We start from the raw sequence: 21,647 nt of genomic DNA, 5'->3' as shown, positions 1-21,647 counted from the left end.
AAGGTGAGTGGTTTGACTCTAATTTTACCTTGTTTGGATATGTCTTGATGTGAGTATAGTGAGTTCAGGTGAACGAGTGACACGGTAGGGCACTCGAGACCAGAACTCGGGATGCTATGCTTATGCGTTTTATTCATATATATATGGCATCATTTGCATATTGATCATGTGGTATATTGCATCAACTGTTTTTATTTGCAAAGGAGTCGGTGCATGGCGTGTGATTTTCATATCATCAAGGCATTGGTTTTCGTGTCGTTGTTGGGTTCGTATGGGACGGGATGAGGTCTGCTTGAGAATGGTACAAGATTAATCCATGTGAACGAGTGATATGGTAGGGCACTCGAGAGATTAAGTATGTCGCGGCAAGGTCAACCCCAACGGTGTGTGGAGTGGATTTTCCACAGGAGGTTGAGTATGTTAGGGAGATTTCTCAAGTTAGACATGTTACATGTTGTCGTTGTCTTTGTATGCCATGCTCGTATGTCTTTCATTTTGTTGTAAACTGTTTCATGCCGTCACTTAGATGTTTTGTCATCTAACCTGGGTTATGCCCTTGGAATGTTCAATGTTCCAGCCAGGGATTGCTGCGAGGGCAAGGACATGGCCAGTTGAAGGTGAATGGTGCTGAGATTGATATTCGTTGTAAGCTTTTGGGGTTTTAGTATGTATTTCAGCTTGTGTATGAATGGTTGTTCGATAACATTGTTATCATTTGGATTATTAGTATTACGTATTTTGTTATAAAAATACTATGTAAGAATCTCGGTGTTTGATGTTAATGTATCTGCTGCGTTATGACATGTCTTGTTTAGTTGTTAAGATTATTGATCTTGTTAAGTTAAACGGGCAAGATTAGGGTTTTCAGGATCTTGTGTTTGCATGTAAAGGTTGTTCATGAAGCACTGCGCGTGATGATGTTATTTAAAAAAAAAAGATTTCTGAAAATACCCTTATAGTGACACGTCCGGCGAGGCGGGGTGTTACAGTAATCTTTTTTAATTCACAATAAATTTACTTTTTACACGAGTAAGAGAAAACATGTCTAAAACTAATGATCTTTAATTCAAAATAAATTTACTTTTTGTATAAGAAAGAGAAAACATGTTTAAAAGTACGAAAAAATATCATAATACATTTTTTTTCCATACAAAAATAATATACAATTTAAATTCTCATACATACAATTTCTCATCTCATAACATTTTATTCTTCTCTCCCTTTTTGTCATAATCAAAAATACATTGTTAACAAAGAAAATAAAGATATATATAAACAATATAGCTCATGAGAGAAATATATCGAGTATAATTCACAATATTGAGAATAATTCAAGATTATACAACATCAAATAAAGTAATCATAGTATAGTTAAGGAATATAGTAGCATTACAAAATTTACAAATTAGTAATCTAAGGCACCTATGTTGATAGTTTTGGATTTCGTCGATGCTTAATGCTGATGATGGTTGCTGAACACGATGGATCCGAGTTCATCTATATCACCTGGGAATGGCTATTGGCTGCTTCTAGTTTCGACTAGGTAAGGTTGCAAACTAGCCTCTTGAAAATAAGGAAACAACACATTTTCTTCTTAGATGACTGGATTTTCAAAATTTCAAATAGGATTTGGATCATCTACGAGGAAAGATCCATTGACATAATATGGGTTTGAATTGGTTTCTGGGTGAAACCCATTTTGAACATTGAGAGGGTTTGCATAAGAATTTGCTAATAGTAATTGCTCCAATAAAGCTAGATGAAATTGAAGATCGACGACTTGCTATTGGAGGAAAAAAATGTAGGATACACAACCATAAATAGGATCTTAAAGCCTAGTTTGAGCTTCATACAAGAGTGTAGTGATAGCCCCATAACGGTCACTAACCAAAAGTTGGTCTAGTAGCTTTGAGGCATTACTGATACCAAAAACTTTATGGATAGTTGCAAAATCAGTAGCTCTTTTTCCATGATAGAAGTAAGGGGCAAAAACTCATGATTGAGTACATCTTCTTCTCAAGACTTTACAGGCACTGCACGAAAAATCGGGTCTTGACATGATCTTTTAATTTTTTTTAATTTAATTTTTATTTTCATTTTTTTTAATTTTAATTTTTTTTAAGACTGGGTAGATCTGGGTAATTGGTAGATTTGACCTGATTTGGATAGATCTAGCTGGATGTTGGGACTGTATAGATCTTGATAGATCTAGCTGGATCTGGATAGATCGGGCTGGTCAAATAGATAGATGGACAAACTTGGAGGCTAGATCTGGATAGATCTGGCTAGAATAACGAATAACTATAAAATCCTAACAAGAACAATCACAAAGACAGAGAAAATGCAAATGAAATGGAGCTCACCATGAAGTTGAATAAGAAAGACTCGAGACACGTGGATCCAATTGGTTGCACAACAGAGATGCAAAATGACGAACGAGCAAGATACCAAAGAATGAGAGGCAGTGGTGAACGCAGATCTGGGTGGCTGTTGGAGAATGAGTGATTAGTGGTTAATTTTATAAAAATTTTGTTATAATTATACCCTTCTTTTGATCTTAAAAATAGTTTAAATTAGATATTAATATATATTTTATGGTTATATGCAAGTTTAAATTGAAAAATGAATGAAATGAAATTTTAAAGTAAAATTTAATAATAATAATAATAATAATATATAAAATTATATATAATACATATACATCATTATATGCATGCATGTAATATATATATATAATATAATATAATATATATATATATGTGCCATGTGTAATACATATATATAATATATAATTTATTAATAACATTAAATTATTTTTATTTATTATTTTTTTTTTAGGCATGAAGAATTCAAGCCCATGAAGAATTCAAGTCCATGAAGAAATCAAGCCCATGAAAAATTAAAGTCTATGAAGAATTCAAGCCCATGAAGAATTAAGGCCCAATTTGAGCAACCCATGGAAGATATTATTTGGAGAAGGCCCAAGGATTATTTTTAATTCTAATGAAGATTAAAAACCAATTTATAGAAATCTATTTTTATTTTTTATGTGAGAGCTTTATTAGGTGTGTTTTTTAGCTAAAATCCATTTAACTATTAGGTGGATATTATAGCTAAAATCCATTTAACTTTATGAATGCTTTATTAGGTATGTATTTTAGCTAAAATCCATTTAATATTAGGTGTGTATTATAGCTAAAATCCATTTAACTTTAAGTGTATGAGTGCCCATTAGATATAATTATGTCTAGTTGAATAATTGAAATTGTGTGGTTTGTATTGCATCTTGTGGCCTATAAATAGATCACTTGATTGCATTTGTAAGTGTGATTATTATTCTTGAATCAAAGTTTAGTTGTTTCCTTATAATTCTCTCTTTGAGAATTGTTCTTGTTCTTTCCCCTTTTCTTTAGTATTCTCTCTTGTGATCTTACTTCCTTCCTTTCTTCTTTTAAATTCTTATGTCATTTATTATTATTTTATTATTCACCGCCTAAATGGCCGGTTAATTTGTGCCTTTAATTTTCTTGTCATTTAAATTCTGTTATTTAAATTACGTCGTTTAAATTCATGTCAATTAACTTTTAAATGGAAATGAGTAGCTAAATCTAATCTTGGGTTAAGGCAAGGACAGTGTCCAACGCCAATGATTCCCAAAGAAAGCTGCGCTTTAAATAAGTAACATTAATTTAAATTTCAGTATGAGTGTATCTTAATTATTGAGAAATCACTAGGTTTGGATTGGAGCGTAAGCCTAACTTAGAGCTTTCATGCCATGTATGAGAGTTACTAGAACTGGAAACGCTATCATACCCAAACCCGGATGATTAATTTAGTTGTTTTGTGTATTAATTACAATTAAATTTATGGTGGTTGCTTAAATTAGAATCCCGCATATCATGTATGGGGATTGCTTAACCTAGAACTATCATCATCTCTAATTGCATTTAATAACAAACCCTCATATCTGAAATTAAATTAATGTTGCTAATCTTTTATGCTAAAATTTGGGAATCAACGGGTTGGCACTGAAATTGTCTTAACTCAAGTACTATCCAATTTTATATTCTCACTTAAAGTATTTATTTCAATTACTGCCTTAATTTATTTCCTATTATCTGTTGTTTAAAAAACCATAAAAAACCTTGTTGCCAATTTATCCAAATGCGTGTGTGCTTGTGTGACATTCTTTTTATTTTGCCATAAATAAATCTCTCAGTGGACGACCTAGACTCATTCAGAAAATATAAATTTAAATTTGGACTACAACTGTACTCGTACACTGACGAGTATAAACCTCTCACCTAAACAAAAAAAAAAATATAAAATTTTTATTGTGTTTTGTTTTGTGTTTTAATTGCAGGGTGGGAGTGCAGTCAATGAGGGACACGACAACAGCTGCTTTCGGCTTGGATTTTAGTGGCAGCAACAGGTGGCGGTCACGAATCTGGATGCAGACTCACTGAAGCTTGGCAGATCTGAAGGCTATGATGACAAAGAAGCGGCAAATTAATGGTGCGGATTTGAAGGCCGCGACGACTGAAAGGGTTCAAATGGATGAAGGAGACAATGGAGACGCGACAACGAGAGCAACAAGAGAGAGAGACAGTCGGAGAGGGTTCGAGTGACAGAGAGAGAACATATGGGTTTTAGCGAGAGCGACGGTAAGACTGCGAACAAGGGGACGCTGGAGACGGCGAGGGCGACGAAAGAGGCGATGAACGAAGGGACGATGGAGAGACGATGAGGGCGACGAGAGAGAGAAAGATCGATTTCGGGAGACAGAGTGTGAGAGAGAGAGAATAGATGGGTGAGGATAACGACTTCTTCTCTTTTTTTTTTTTTATTATTATTATTATTATTATTATTATTATTATTATTTTAGTTGTTAAAGGCTATAGCATTTGTGTTAAACACACAACATATTTCTTCCAAAATCACTTAGCATAATAATTGATTAAATAAATATTCTTTACTAAAGCTTTTAAATATATAAATTGTTTATTTATTTACATGTACGTAACACATGACGTAACTTACACATATGTATATACTACAAGTGCTAATACATTCATAAATGAAACATTTAAGCATACAACATATTTAGACCCAAAATAAAAAATTCTTCTAGAAAATAAGGACTAAATTATCCAAAACTTCATTTTTCTTCCAAACGAACCAATTTTGCTTGCATTGAATGACTCCAAAAATATATCTATCACAATAGGTCATGCAAGTTGGATCAACATTATGGAAATGAGGGCTTTCAAACAAAATCTTAAATAATTTCAAACATTTAAACACCATAGAATAAAATCTAGACATAAGCATGAAAATTTTTATTAAATCCAATTCTTTTATGCCATAGGATGATTTTTCACATTTTAAGGCATTTGACAAACTTAGATTTCAAGCCATAATAATTTAGGAATGAGGTGATTACTCAAAAACCAAAACTCTCCTATTTCCATTTATCCCATTGGCTTTCCATCCTATTTTTGAGAGTGAGGTTTAAACCATAAAACTCTTCATCTCTTTTGTGCCTTGAGTTTCCATTTAAACAAATATAACATGTTCCCCATGTGGATCTCATGCACATTGGCACACATATGGCTAAGTTTTAGCCTTGGGCACCCATCTATAGATGGGTTCTTTGAATATTTCTTCATTGGGATCAAATGATTTAATAATTCTTGATGTATGTGGATGAGGAGCAACATTTAAGATTTTATGATCTAACTCATTCATTGTTTGTATTACCCCTTTGGGTATCCACATTTGTACTATATTGTTTCTCTTAGGTTGGGGTCTCCATTTAGGTTGTTTCTATTCTCTCTTAGGTGTTTTATACTTTAGTTTGAGTTTTGAAATTTTCTTTAAAATTAATGTGGCTAAACTTTTTTATATGGCTTTCTTTTTTACTAATAATTTATCATTTTGAGTTTTTAATATTTTCTTTTCTTCTTCAAGATTAATTAATTGATCTTCATTTTCTTTCTTGAGTTCTTGTGATTTTTCTTTTAAGTTCTTTATTTCACTCTTTAATTTTTCATTTTATTCTTTATGTCTTGATTGTTTTTACTTCTTTCTTAAAAGATATATATTTTATATATAGTTTTTCGTCTGCTTTTTGTAATTCTTCTAACTCTAAATTATTTTCCTCTTCTTCATCTTCTTCCATAGCCATAAAGCATGCACGTGCCTTTTTCTTGTTGGATTGGAATGACTAGCTAGAATTATCCACATCCCATGAAGGATTAGCATTTCGTTTTGATTTCTTGGCTCTTTTTTCTTTATTCTTCTTCTTTTTTCTTTTTTCTCTTCACATTTGAATGCTAATGTTTTCTTTTCATTATACTCTTTAGCATCTTTATTCATTTTCCTTAGCATTCTAAAAATATTTGAAGCTTTTTCGAACCATCTATTTAAATTACTAATTGTCTCACTAAGCCATAAGTTACATCTTTGATATTGAGACATAAGAAAACTCATTTTAGAATTATTGGTTCATTTATGAATCTCTAATTCTTTCCATAATTCATGAGATGTGGAGCATGAAGACAATTTTCTACACTCACTAGATATTAAAAAACTAAGAATTAAATACCTTACCCTATGATCCATTTCTATTTTTCTTAGATCTTCATTTGACCATTCTTTCTCATATCAAGAGAATAGATCAAATTCATCCCTAGCAAGTCTCCATAAAAGATAACTTTTGGAAATTATATAGAATTTCATCCTAATCTTCCAAAAAGTATAATCATTTCTAATGAACATTGGAGGATTAGAGGAGATTGAGACATCGCCTAGGAATTGGCTAAAATAAAAGGCCATTTTAAGATCTTATTCTAAGATTTGAGATTGATAATCACAAATATTTTAGGACCTGCTTTGATACCAATTGTTGGTCCTTAGGGTATGGCCACTCAAGATGAGGGGTGAATTGAGTGATTAAAATTTTTCTCAATTTTAATAAATATTCTCGATTAATGATTTTATTGAAAAATATATATTTGATAAATATAATAAATTATATTTGAGATTAATAATAAATGTAAGGTACAAGATATAACAAAAATAAATACGATGAGGCACATGACAATTTATAGTGGTTCCATGTTTTCACATACACCTAATCCACTCTCTCAATGTCTAACCATCCTTGGGGTTCTACTAAAATAATTTCACCAAAATTTTCACACTAGCTTATATTGGAAACTAGATTACAACGGGTTATAGGAAAACTACCAACACCAAGATTTTCTCCCTACCTTACCTTGGAAATTAGATTCATCTAGATTTTAATGGTTTTAGGAAACCTATACAATCCACGATGATAATTTAATTGTTACAAATAATTTGTCCAAACTTGGACACAGATAAGTAATTAAATACAAAATATACAAGGTAATAATGTTTAAATAAATAAATAAATGGTGACATCAGTTTGAATGGAGAAGATCAGATTTGACTTTGCGATCTCTTTTTCTCCTCTTGTCTTGTGACTCTTCGGTGGATGAACAATGAACATTTGAGAGTCTTGAAATGGTTGAAAATTAGCTTGAGAGCTTTTGAGAGATTTGGATATACAATATGTGCAATGGATACTCAAAAAATGAGTTTAAGGGTATTTATAAGCATTTTGGCCACTAAAGAAATGGTTAATATGAAATTTGAAATTCAAAAAATGTTTAGGTTTTTTCAAACAATAAAAAAAACATGTCTCACATTTAATTCAAAATAAATTTATTTTTTGCATGAGAAATCAAGATTTGAAAATTCAAATATAAGCTTTTGAGACATAAATGATTAAAACAAGAAAGCATGTCTAAAAGCAATCTCCTTTAATTCAAAATAAATTTACTTTTACATAAGTAAGAGAAAATATGTCTAAACTCAATTTTGTTTAATTCAAAATAAATTTACTTTTTGTATGAAAAAGAGAAAACATGTCTAAAAGTCATTCTCCTTTAATTCAAAATAAATATACTTTTTGCATAAGTAATAAAAGCATTTATCAATAAATGAAAATTCAAACATAAGTTTTTGAGACATAAATGATCAAAAGAAGGAAATATGTTTAAAGATAATCTACCTTTAATTCAAAATAAATTTACTCTTTGTACCCACTTTTAATTCAAAATAAATTTATTTTTTATATGAGAAAGAAATACATTTATATCATAAAAATATTTTTGTTAATCATCAAAACTTAATTAATATGAGCAAGTTAGCTCAACAATTTCATACAAGCATAATCGCATACTACTGTTCTCAGTAGCCAATAACTTATAATATTCGGTAAGTGAGAGAACATATAAAAGTATTTCAGAAATAAGGACCATCATGAATTAAACTAAATTATGCTTTGACCACTTATTTTCTCTTCTTACTACTTGATTCACCTGGAATGTGAAATATTCTAGGGATAAAGTTCAAGTTAGAAGATGAATCTTCTAAGTGTGGGTTAAAATAAATTTCATGAATGAATGATACATGGACATAAATAAATAGACATCCTAGTGTAGCTTTCACCCCATTCTAGCCCCAGCACGAAATCTTAGGCAGTCATCCCTGCAAGAGAGACTCCTACAATATCTGGCAAACTCCCTTGAGAAAATGCGGCTACACTAGTACGACAACTTCTCACCCCAACACAAATATCGATATGTCAACAATATCATGCCAAATAAAATATCACAACGATCGATGTAATAAAACATATACATATATGACAAGATATACATAAATTGCATATAATTTGGCAACTCGTGAAAATTATGTTCAATTTAGGCAAAACATATCACGTATAAACTTCTAAAAAAAAAACTACTCACCTTGATTTAGCCTCTCAGGCTTTTTCAGTATGCTTGCCCTAACCTTGAAATGCGTGCCCAGATAATTTATTGGCCAAATTTTTAGGAAAATTTATAAAACATAATTTCTTATTTTTTTTTAGAATTTTTCCATATTTTTGTTCCATTTTTTTTTTTCTTTTTCCTATTTTTCTTACCTTCCACGTGCTACCCACGTGCTTCACTCATGTGACTAGCACGTGACTTCATGCACCCAAAGCCAGTCATTTTCTCCGGCTTCTCTTTCATCGCCAACCACCTGATTTTGCTTGTTTCTTCGATTTTCTTTCTCATTTTTAGTTTTCTTGACCTTTCAAACACGATGGCACATCATTTGGTTCGAAACAACCGGCTGAACATCCTCTTTTTGGTTGTTTAAACCTCGGCTTCGACAACTATCAACTTTTTGGTGAGTTTCAAAATACCTTCAAATCTACTCCAAAATTCTTCAAACTTTTCAGAAATAATTCTTATCTTTTCTAGAATAAAACCCCCTTATCCAGGACTCTCAATATCTTCCCAAACACATTGATTACACGATTTAATTTTTTGATAAAATTTCAGGCCAACTTCGACTATTTATAGTCGTTTTCGGTGGAATCTCCGACCAATCAACTTGCCCCACGGCCTTGAGCTCATCTTTAGACCATGATGGCTTATCTTTTTTTTCTGATTGACAATTGGATGATGATGTCGGTGGCCACAATGCTCTAATCATTTTTTTTTTCTGTAGTGTTCACACTGTTTACACTTTGGTTCCCACTTTTTGATTTATTACACATTGGCCCTTAACCTCAAACTCTCAAGTTTCTAGACTTTTGCCTTGTTCTCACAACTTTGGAAAATTACACTTATCTCCCATAATTTTTGAAAAATTTCACTTACGCCCCAATAAAAATTACACTTAAGTCATGAAGAAATTCTCAAGTATTACACCATGTCAGTGTCGGGTAATATAAATGGTTTAATATTTTTAATTTTTCAATTTGTTCGATTTGAGCATCTATTCCATTGAGTTTGTTCAGTTTAAAAAAAAATGGTTTGTTCAGTCAGATATGGATGTAACTGAATTAATCAAATTATTCAAACTAAATAGATCAATTTTTTTTTTTAATATTGAACCAACTTAATCGAATAGATGCTCAAATCGAACAGATTGAATAATTAAAATAATTAAAAATATCGAACCATTTATGTTACTTGACATTGACGTAACTCAGATAATAATAGATTTAAAATCTCCCTTCAATTAAACCTCTTATTTCACCCCACCCACCTATTAAATCATACCTGGTATATCTGAGTAATTTGATCAATTAAGTTATATCTTTGTCTGACAGGTAAGATTAAAAAAATTATAAAATAGATATAAATTCTATTATAATTAAAAAAGTAAATAAATTATTAATTATGATTATAGTTATAATTATTAAAATAACTCTAATTATAGCTGTAATTTTAATTAAAAGGATCAGAACTAATAATTTATAGTAATATTTTAAAAATTATAAAATTATTTTCATATATGCATGCATGTGGGATTGGGGGTGGAGGGTGGGGTCCCGTGTCGGCCATATATCGGGTCTCTTTAGCTGCAACAACATGCCTTCATTCCCTTGACTTATGAATTATGATTATGATTGAGTTGGCTTCATTTATTATTAAAGGGGTAGTTGCTTTCATGCATGGGAACACCCACATCGTGTTGTTTCGATATTTTTAATTTTTTTAAAATATTAAAAAATATTTTTAAGATATTTTAATAATTTTAAAAATATTTTAGAACTGTTTTATAATATTAAAAAAAATTATTTAAAAATATATTTTTGTTTCACAATTAAGTTAAAGATGATGCTATCCTGGTAATCACGTTAAAAATAAAAGCAACTCGTGTTTATATTTACTTAAATAGATGATAAAATTTATGTTTATATTTGATTAAATAATTATTTTATATATTATAAATTAAATTCACAAAAAGTCCCTTATATTTTTTTATTTACACATTTTCTCTACATTTTCATTTCCTAATTTTTTGAAAAATACCATTTCTCATTCCCATTTTGTATCATATCTATTTTCGTGCAACCTAAGGTGGTTATACTTAAAAAATAAAAATTATTTTAGATACAAATTTATTGAAGGATGTTAATAGATATAATTTTTTATTTTTTATTTTTTAAGTCAAATTTAAACACAATGAATCTTGGTGCAATGATAAAGTTATTTAATAAATTAATTATTATTTGAAGATCATAAGTTTTAAATCCTATTACCATAATTAGTGTCTATTTCTTAAAAAAGAAAAATAAAGGGTATTTTAGAAAAATAATTTATTTATATGACTTCATAACACTAAAATATAATATTTGCTAGTATAATAGTATAGATAAAAATAAAAATTTATACTTAATTTATAGTTTATCTAGCTTCAAATTTCTATAAATAACTCTTAAATAGCTGATTATTTAGTGCCCACGAGTTATGAAAATTTAAATGAAATCTATAAGTTCGGGTGTGTTAGGGTTTTAGATTTAGAGTCGAATATTTTTTTTCTCTTTTATATCTCATTGTTCACATAATGATTCCTAATAAGAAGTGCACAAAAATTCTCAAATCATGCATATTAGTGAATTTTTCATTGATAAGTAATTAGGAATTAAAGTTTTGAATTTGAATAATTATACAAAATTGATAAGGTAATAGTAAAGGGTGAAATTACTAAATTACTTTCGTAAAATAATGAATCTTAATCTGCAACATATCTTTATTCTTAAATAATAAAGTTGTGACATATGTCTCAATTTAACTCAGATTTAAGAGATAAGTAAATGGATTTAACTTCGGAATTTCAATTCCAAAGGATATAAAATAGATTTGAGAGAATTATTGTCATCTTAATATGGCCTAGCGAATCATCCACCAACTAGTCTAAAAATAATCTCCAGTGACTCGTCTCGTCCAACCTTATTAAAGATTTTTTTTTATTATTTATTATATATTATTTACTAATATTTAATAAAAAAATATTATTAATACATCATTATGCATACATTAGGCTACACAATGATATACTAATATCTAAAATACCCCCACTTAAGGCGCTAAGGCGTAATGAGACACAATAAGATGAGTCGTATGTATGTCATTTATGTGTCTTGTATATCCCAAAATATACATAAATAATATACAAATAACATGATTCTATTTAATATCAATTTAAATGTTAGAGGCTAAATCGAGAAATTTAACTCATGTTGTCTTGTAAATATTTTCTTCGAAATAAACTTGGATAATCAATCTCAGCCTTTTATCGTAAATACATATATTTAAATCTGGGAGGCTTCAAATTTCACCCAAATCTTGAGATTCCCACATAAGACTTGATTTCCAGGTTGGCCACCATTGCTAAAGCATGATTATATCTTTGAACACAGCCTTTTTGGTTGCTTTTTCAGAGTTAACTTTTCTTTTCATTATTAAGAACATCTTTTTCTAATTTGACATAATCGAAAAGTACACACCTTTGTTTCTCTAGCTAATCATTGTTAATCAAGATATTGACTAAAGGAGTGTTCGTTAAAATGAGAAAATAAGTTTAAAATAATTTTCGAATCAAAATATGAAATGATCAAGATAAAGTTGGGAAGTATTTCAAAATTTTTATTAAACTGTTTGTTATATTTTTTAAAATGTACTAAAAGATATAAATGTCATTTTTTTTCTTACCTATAAAGACCAAGAAATGCTTATCTTGAGCGGAGGAGAGATGAGCATATCTTGAAAGATTAAGATAAAATGTAATTAATAATTTTTTTAAAAATAGTCAGATAAACTTTAACAAACATGTTGGAAATGATAGAAGTTTGAGATGGATTCTATATCTTGACTTTTCTATCTCATATCTTGATTAATAAAGACCTCTTAAAAAATGTAAGATATAAAAATATTTCAAATAAAAATACTTTTTATTATTTTTGTTAAATTTATTTATTAACTCATTGAAAAAAAGTCAAGTGACTTCTTATATGGGATTGCTCAGATGAATTTATCTTTTTTTCTTTTCAGATAAATTTATTTCGGATCTTACAGATAGAAAAAATGACTCATATATTCCTTAATGCATTTTAAAAAATTTAACAAATAATTAAATAAAAATCTTGAAATACTTCACAGGTCTATCTTGATTATTTCATATCTTGGTTTAGAAAATATTTCAATCTTATTTTGATATAATTTTATCCTGCTCATTTTAACAAATACGAAAATGTCGAAATAGTATAGTTTTGACATTTTTGAAATGTTACAAAAATATCAAAAATTAAAATTTAAGCTATTTTTATAATTTTAAAAATATTTTAGAACTATTTTGTAATATTAAGAACATATTTATTAAAAATAGAAGTAATTTCATCTCTAGAACCTTGACGACAACACAAGATATAGATATAATTTGTGTTTATATTTGTTGAATGATAATAAAATCTATAGCATTTCCTTTTTTATTATTTTAAAAACAGTTATTTTTTATTTTCGTTTTTTATTCAATATTTTATTTAAAATGTATTGAAAAGTCAAAAAAAAAAAAAAAAAAGAACTATTGCAATTTCTGAAATGGAGATCAATAGTGCCTTTAATAATCAATTCAGCTTCTCTGGCCGCTTGAATGTTTCAGACTGTTTGATAACACTCGTTCGTTGTTGATGCTTTATAGTGTTGAAATTCAGGGGAAACAAAAGATTCAAACGTTTATTTGATTCAACTGTGGATCAGTGGATTTCTCGGAACGAACCAGAAGAGCAAATGGCTCGAATCGATGAAGAACAGTTGAAAAATGGTGGCACCAGCCTCTTGGGTTTATCTTTGCATCAATTCGATGTGATACAGTGGTGGCGAAAGCAAGAGTGAGTTTGGAACTTCTCCTGTTCGATAAAATGCTCGAAAGGGGTCCAGGAGGAGTGATATGGCTACCATTAACTGTTTTTTTTTTTTTTTTTTTTAAACAATTCCAACTTGTTTAAGCCTATCACGTTATGTCTTTGAGATGTGCATGGAGTGAGTGTTGAGCTAATCGCATTAAGACCCCTTAATGCCGTCACCCACAAGATTATTTTAATCGTTACTTTTGCAAACCTCTTCTGAGACCATTTCACGGTTGATTATCAATGGCAGCAATTAATTTAATTCAGGTACAAGATTGTTCTTGATTATGGTTAGCATTCTAATATTCATGTGTGATAATCAAATTTATCTTACACTTGTGAGAAGATGAAGACAAACAGACAAGTGCGCTGCTGAAAAAGCCAACAGATCAGTTTTTTAAGTGGGTTTTGATTTTCTTTATTCGACAAGGCCAGGGGCCCTGCAGGAAATTGATTCCTTGTTATAGCCGGTTCTCTTTTGCAGATCAGGGAATAATCTCATAGGGCATGAAACACGGGCCGCAAATGCCAATCTTAATTCGCTGACGTAAGCTTCATCGACCCCCCCAATCAGTTTCTCTGTATTATCGATATCTGATAGATACTGAATACGATCAAAGATGGTACAGAATTGCACATGATTGTTTCTTGACTCCTTGTAGTTTGATGCATCTGGACTTCAATCACTGGGCGAATTTAGTAGTTGAAATTATTAAGCTAGCTTGACTTGAAGTGCATTAGTCAAAAACAGAGGTATCATTCTTTCTTTCTTTATTTAAATTGCATAAATTTTCAGAGTGAAGTAAGACAATTGTACACGTTAGTGACGTCCCATACTATAATACTAATGGTATTTTATGACAAGATGCATGTATTATGTATATATGGAGGCTGATGTCTACAATTAGCGAGAGAATGTCTCCAAAATATAACAACATGAAGACACAAAAGCAAAGTCAAAAGAACTCATTATCTATTCATTGTGACAGTAGCTTGTCCTTTGTTAATTAGTAAAAAAACAAAATAAAATTATGACTGGAGCTTTCAACGTGATGAAGTTGTACACTTATTTGAATGGTTGGCATGCCTTTAGCTCTGCATCAGCGACTGTTGATTAGATGGGTCTTTGATTTGGCTGCCAAGTTGACACGGCCATTCCTCCGGCAATGGATTTTCTGGGAAAGGCATTTGGTACCACCCAACTCATACCCTGAATTTTTCATTTTTCTCTACATATCTTCTCTCCTTTTGGATTTGAAGAGTTTCAGCTTTCTGTATCTCCATTAATGCTCCCTGCGTTTAGTCACCAAAGCTGACATATGGGATTATAATTAGCATAATTGGGTTCATTAAGTTTTCGTCGAAGTTTAAGATATTGGTGTGCCTTATTAATACCAGAATAAGAATGCATCTGAATTTTGGTATGCCTTAGTTTTATAGAATGTTAAAAGTTTTGGTTTCCCCTAGATCTGTTTTGTTTCAGAGGTGCTATTCTTGCGTTTTTCAATTAATAGCTTGTTGAATCCTCTGTTTTTTCAGTATTCCTAGATGATGGTTAGGAAGCAGCTTTCTCCTTACTGTGTTGCTCATGATTATGCAGGAGGGCTCTCTTGGATTTGTAAGGGTGAATTTCCTTCTGTTAGTTATTGCATTCAGGGGATTGTGATTGATGCTCTCAACCTGCTATTCCTCCTAGCGCTTTATCTTTGTTTATTTGTGGGCTATATAAGAAGGTATAATCTTGGGAGGTTTGCTAGGAGGGATCGGCTCAGTATAGTTATTTCAGTCTGCTCAGCTCTTATTAGTATTGCATATCTTAGCTCCAGTTTATTGATTCTGGGAGCAAAAATTAGTGAACTTAATCAATTGAGCTGGGTGGTGCAGTTTGTCAGGGGTCTAATTTGGATCTCTTTGACCGTTTCCTTGATCATAAAAGTATCCAAATGGGTCAACATTCTGGTCTCAGTTTGGTGGATGCTGTTCTTTCTGTCAAGTTCAGCTCTAAATATTGAAGTTTTATCAAGAACTCACAACCTTGGACTCTTAGAGGCAGTATCATGGCCCGTAAACTTGTTACTTCTCTTTTGTGCTTTGAGGAATTTCAGTTCCTTCTTCCGTCAAAATGCCTCAGACAGGAGTTTATCTGAACCTCTGTTGGTTGAGGATCCTGAAAAAAACCAAAATAAAATAGGACATGCTAGTTTACTGAGTAAACTAACATTTTCTTGGATCAATTCTTTGCTTCGATTGGGTTACTCCAAAATTTTGGCTGTTGAAGACATTCCTTGTCTGATACCTGAAGATAAAGCAGTTTTAGCCTATGAGAAATTTGCTCGTGCATGGGACTTGCTTCAAAGAGATAAGAGGTCAAACAGTTCTAGGGGCTTGGCTTTTTTGGCTATAATGAGAGTTTATATGAAGGAAATGGTGCTTGCTGGTATTTGTTTATTTCTTAGGACGTTGTGTGTGGTAGTTTCTCCCTTGTTACTCTATGCTTTTGTAAGTTATTCAAATCACAATACAGGGAACACATATGGTGGTCTCTTCTTGGTAGGGTGCTTAGTTGTTGTCAAGGTTGTTGAGTCTTTGTCTCAGAGGCATTTCTTCTTCAATTCAAGGAGGACTGGAATGAGGATGAGATCAGCTTTAATGGCGGCAGTTTATCACAAGCAGCTCAATATTTCTAGTTTAGGAAGGCAAAGACACTCAACTGGGGAAGTTGTGAATTACATTGCAGTTGATGCATATCGAATGGGGGAGTTTCCAATGTGGTTTCATATGGGATGGTGTTTTTCTCTGCAACTACTGCTGGCCATCGGTGTCCTCTTCTGGGTTGTGGGTTTTGGTGCTCTTCCTGGTTTAATCCCTCTTCTTATCTGTGGGGTTCTTAATGTGCCATTTGCAAAGTTGCTTCAGAACTGTCAGTTTGAGTTTATGATAGCACAAGACAAACGGCTTAGGTCTATGTCTGAGATCCTAAACAACATGAAAATCATCAAGTTACAGTCATGGGAAGATAAGTTCAAGAACTTGATTGAGTCTTACCGAGAAAATGAATTCAAGTGGTTGGCAGAATCTCTGTATACGAAGGCCATTGGCACTGCCTTGTATTGGATGTCACCTACAATTGTTTCTTCAGTTGTTTTCTTCGGATGTGCCCTTTTTGGCAGTGCTCCCTTAGATGCTGGCACAATTTTTACAGTTTTGGCAACACTACGAAGTATGGCTGAACCTGTTAGAATGATTCCTGAAGTTCTTTCGGCACTGATCCAAGTCAAAGTCTCTTTTGATCGGATTGATTCTTTTTTACTTGATGATGAACTCAAGAATGAGAAATTAGTGACAATTCCATTGCCAGAGTCTGATACCTGCATTAATATTCAAGCTAGCAGTTTCAGTTGGGAGACTGAATCGGTGATTCCAACACTTAGAAATGTTAACTTGGAAGTAAGACGTCCGCAGAAAATTGCAGTTTGCGGGCCGGTTGGGGCCGGAAAATCCTCACTTTTATATGCTATTCTAGGGGAGATACCCAAAATTTCCGGAAATGTGGGTAACGAAACTGTCCCAATTTATGAACCATGTGTTAGTTCTGTTTTCACTAACTGAACTTGTTTCTTACCTGAATCCAGGTTAACGTATTTGGATCCATTGCTTATGTTTCCCAAGCGCCTTGGATTCAGAGCGGCACCATTCGTGATAATATAATCTACGGCAAGCCAATGGAGAATTCCAAATATGAGAAAGCTGTCAAAGCATGTGCTCTAGACAAGGACATCAGTAGTTTTGACCATGGTGATCTCACAGAGATAGGTCAGAGGGGGATTAATATGAGTGGGGGACAAAAACAAAGGATTCAGCTTGCACGAGCTGTTTATAATGATGCTGATATATATCTCCTTGATGACCCTTTTAGTGCAGTAGATGCACATACAGCAGCAGCTCTATTTAAGGTAAGGTCGAAACACAATAAAATTGGGGTCTTTGGCATACATAACATTTGTTGCTGTTACTGAACTTTTGATTATGTAACTTCAGGACTGTGTCATGACTTCCCTAGAAAACAAGACTGTCCTCCTAGTGACTCATCAAGTGGAATTTCTATCCGCAGTTGATAATATCTTGGTGATGACTCTGGCATAGAATTTCTGCTATTGTATTTACAGAAACATTTTCAAACACTTGCACAGAATAATCTTCTGTTTCTTTTTCCCCCCTTTATAGGTGGTAGAAGGTGGAGAAATTATTCAATCAGGAAGCTACCAGGAGCTCTTGATGACTGGGACAGCATTTGAACAGCTTGTGAATGCTCACAGATCTGCAGTAACCACCTTGGATCCTAAAAATGGTGAAAATAGTAATCAACAAACCGAAAAGAGAAACATGGATGCACTGGAAGAGACTGAAAGTCCTTTCTTCTGTAAACAGCACAGTGAGGGGGAAATTTCTATCAAAGCTTTACCAGGAGTGCAGCTGACAGAAGAAGAAGAGAAGGAAATTGGCGATGTTGGGTGGAAGCCGTTTTTTGACTACATCCTTGTCTCAAAGGGATCACTTAGTCTCTCTGCAAGCTTAATAATTCAGTTTGCCTTCGTTGCTTTTCAGGCTGCTTCAACTTATTGGCTAGCATTTGCCATTCAACTTCCTAATATTAGCAGTGGCATTTTAATCGGAGTGTATACCGTAATTTCAACAATGAGCACCTTCTTTGTATATCTAAGGACTCTATATTCTGTGCGTCTGGGATTAAAAGCTTCTACAGCCTTCTTCTCAGGTTTCATAGATTCTATTTTCAAAGCTCCCATGCTCTTCTTTGACTCCACCCCAGTTGGACGGATTCTGACCCGGGTACACTTTTCCTTGTCTGGGAATTCTTAAGTAACGATAGTGTTTTATGCAATCGATGAAGTGCAATATTATATAGCAGATCCATTTACTCATCTTTTTCAACTATTCCATCTTTGTCCTGCAGGCTTCATCAGATTTGAGTGTCTTGGATTTTGACATACCTATGGCCCTTGTGTTTGTTCATGCTCCTTTGATTGAGCTGCTGGCAATCATTTGCATCATGGCCTCGGTCACATGGCAAGTTCTCATTGTAGCTGTCTTCACCATGGTGGCTTCAAAATATGTTCAAGTGGGTATCATTTTCACATCAATAATAATCTCATTTTTATCCAGTATCCATGAAGAGGAAAAGCTTGATTACAGTACTGTTTTTCCAACTGCAGGGATATTATCAAGCCTCTGCTCGGGAACTGATGCGAATAAATGGAACAACCAAAGCTCCTGTCATTAATAATGCAACGGAGACCTCCCTTGGTGTTGTAACTATAAGAGCATTTGACATGGCAGACAGGTTCTTCCAAAACTACCTCAGGCTCATTGACACAGATGCGAAACTTTTGCTTTACTCCAATGCAGCCCTAGAGTGGTTAATTTTAAGAGTTGAAGCACTCCAAAACCTGAATTTATTTACTGCAGCTTTTCTCCTGGTTTTGCTTCCAGAAGGTTCCATACGTCCAGGTACCATATAATACACTATTCCAGATTGTTAAAAATACAATCTGTGGAAAAAATACATTATTTACAGATTGTTCATGATATGCTGATTTTTGCAGGTCTTGTTGGACTTTCCCTTTCTTATGCCCTGGTTCTGACCAATACACAAGTGTTCATGACTCGGTGGTTTTGCAGCTTATGTAATTTTATTATTTCTGTGGAACGGATCAAACAATATATGCATATACCTCCTGAGCCTCCAGCCATTGTGGACGATAAAAGGCCACCGTCGTCTTGGCCTCTGAAGGGAAGGATAGAGTTAGAGAATCTAAAGGTAATGAAATTACCAGTGTAATTTATTTGGGTTGAGTTTTAAGAAAAATCATGAAATATGTTTCTTGATGTCTTTGCCATAATCTTTGGCGAAACATTTTAAATGTTGCCCCTGAAGAAGTTGAATATAGTGCTTGGCCACACTTATGATGCTTCATCTCCTGGTTTCAGATACGATACAGGCCAAATGCTCCACTGGTTCTCAAGGGTATTACTTGCACATTCAGAGAAGGGACTAGAGTGGGGGTTCTTGGTAGAACTGGAAGTGGAAAAACTACCCTCATAAGCGCTTTGTTTCGCTTAGTGGAGCCCGACAGTGGGAAAATTCTTATAGATGGGGTTGACATTTGCTCCATAGGTCTTAAGGATTTAAGGATGAAACTCAGCATCATCCCTCAAGAGCCGACTCTTTTCAAGGGTAGTGTTCGAACAAACTTGGATCCTTTAGGTCTTTATTCTGATGATGAGATATGGAAGGTAAAGCCAACTAGTCCTCCTTTACAATATATTCCTATTCATGAAGAGTCAAGCTGATCAGATTTTTCCTTTTGATCTCGAAATAATCTTATCAGTCAGTTTTCAATTTCCAGGTTCTAGAGCAGTGCCAGCTCAAGGCCACAATCAGCCGTCTTCCGAACTTGCTAGATTCTTCCGGTGAGTTAATTCAGAATTTGAAAGCTACATAATGAAGACTTGTATTTGCCCTGAAAAATAGGCTCTTATTTATGTTCTAATTAAGGAAACCATGATGAAATGTAGAAGCTCCAAGTTCTGCTTCTGTGAGTCCGTTTCCAATCACAAGCACAGATTATGAACCATGCAAGATTGAAATACTAGATGAATCTCTTTTTCTTTTTTTCCCTGCAGTGAGTGATGAAGGTGAGAACTGGAGTTTAGGGCAACGCCAGCTCTTCTGTCTTGGAAGAGTCCTCCTTAAGAAAAACAGAATTCTCATTCTAGACGAAGCAACGGCTTCTATTGACTCTGCAACGGATGCCATTCTGCAGAAGATCATTCGGGAAGAATTCTCGAACTGCACTGTTATAGCTGTAGCTCACAGAGTTCCAACCGTCGTAGACAGTGACATGGTCATGGTTCTTTCTTTTGGTATGCTTCTATTCCACACAGTTTAGGTTTACACAAGTTAGCTTTATCCAGCGATCATTTCACAAAGCAACAGACCATTAAAACCGTTTTTATCACCAATTCTGGTCCGAAACACAAAGTATCCATCTTGTCGAATTCTAGACCATCATCAGGTTGGAATTAGTAGCTGTTAGGGAGTGTTGGGTTGGTTGAAATGAGGGCTGCTAATGCAGCTTGTTAATGGCATTCTGCAGGGAATCTAGTCGAATACGACGAGCCATCAAAGCTCATGCAGATCAATTCCTCTTTTGCTAAGCTTGTGGCGGAGTACTGGTCCAGCTGCAGGGGGAACTCTGCTCAGAGTTTCAATGATCACCAAACTCACTGAACAAGAAGATGAATTAGAAGAAGAAGAGAAAGTTAACAATGGTAATGCATGCAGGATATATGTATGCATTTGGGCTCTCTTGAATTGATATGAAGTAGGTTTATCTATTTCTTGGAACAATAACGAATGGAGAGTGACGGGGCAACATAACAATTGTCTGATATGAGTAATTTGAGAGAAGGGACGCGAGCCCCATGGGGAGTGGTGGGCCTCCTTGCTAGCCCTCATTGGACACGATCACCATATCAACTCTAAATTAATAGATATTAAAGAATAATAATCAATGATTGTACGCAGGATATGCAAATAATGAACTTGGCTGCCTTTTTTTTTTTTCTCTCGTTTTTCAAGAGGATTTTACTTGTTTTCAAATAAGGGTAATGTTAAACAATACTGATAAAAAACTTCATGTATTGACGGAACACTTTTTTGTGATCTTTGATTAACGAAAAAATTATATGTTTGAATCCTAAAAATAATTTATTTATAAAATAGGAATTTGGTGACGTACATATAGATTATATATTGTATTTCATTGATCTTTTTATACAACAAATA

At 33.0% G+C, this 21,647-nt stretch overlaps 1 protein-coding gene across 3 annotated transcripts; it reads left to right on the top strand.

Annotated features, from left to right (window-relative positions):
- The first annotated feature begins 14,816 nt into the window (after positions 1–14,816).
- Positions 14,817–21,421, top strand: LOC127795225 (ABC transporter C family member 8). Of its 3 annotated transcripts, none has more exons than XM_052326766.1 (12): positions 14,817–14,971; positions 15,381–17,329; positions 17,413–17,733; positions 17,819–17,905; positions 18,005–18,628; positions 18,753–18,917; positions 19,012–19,306; positions 19,402–19,616; positions 19,787–20,092; positions 20,206–20,269; positions 20,483–20,722; positions 20,956–21,421. In XM_052326766.1, exons 1-12 carry the CDS (start codon positions 14,947–14,949, stop codon positions 21,087–21,089), a joined length of 4,425 nt encoding a protein of 1,474 aa, XP_052182726.1. In that variant the 5' UTR covers positions 14,817–14,946; the 3' UTR covers positions 21,090–21,421. The 3 variants fall into 3 exon arrangements, with proteins under 3 accessions (XP_052182726.1, XP_052182727.1, XP_052182725.1); XM_052326767.1 differs by lacking the exon at positions 14,817–14,971 and adding an exon at positions 14,981–15,201; XM_052326765.1 differs by lacking the exon at positions 14,817–14,971 and having other exon boundaries at positions 15,320–17,329.
- The last annotated feature ends 226 nt before the right edge of the window (positions 21,422–21,647 follow it).

Source organism: Diospyros lotus, chromosome 2 (assembly GCF_014633365.1).
Source record: "Diospyros lotus cultivar Yz01 chromosome 2, ASM1463336v1, whole genome shotgun sequence".
Lineage (NCBI taxonomy): Eukaryota > Viridiplantae > Streptophyta > Magnoliopsida > Ericales > Ebenaceae > Diospyros > Diospyros lotus.
The sequence above is the reverse complement of the archived record's forward strand: the minus strand, read 5'-3'. Positions and strand labels throughout refer to the sequence as shown.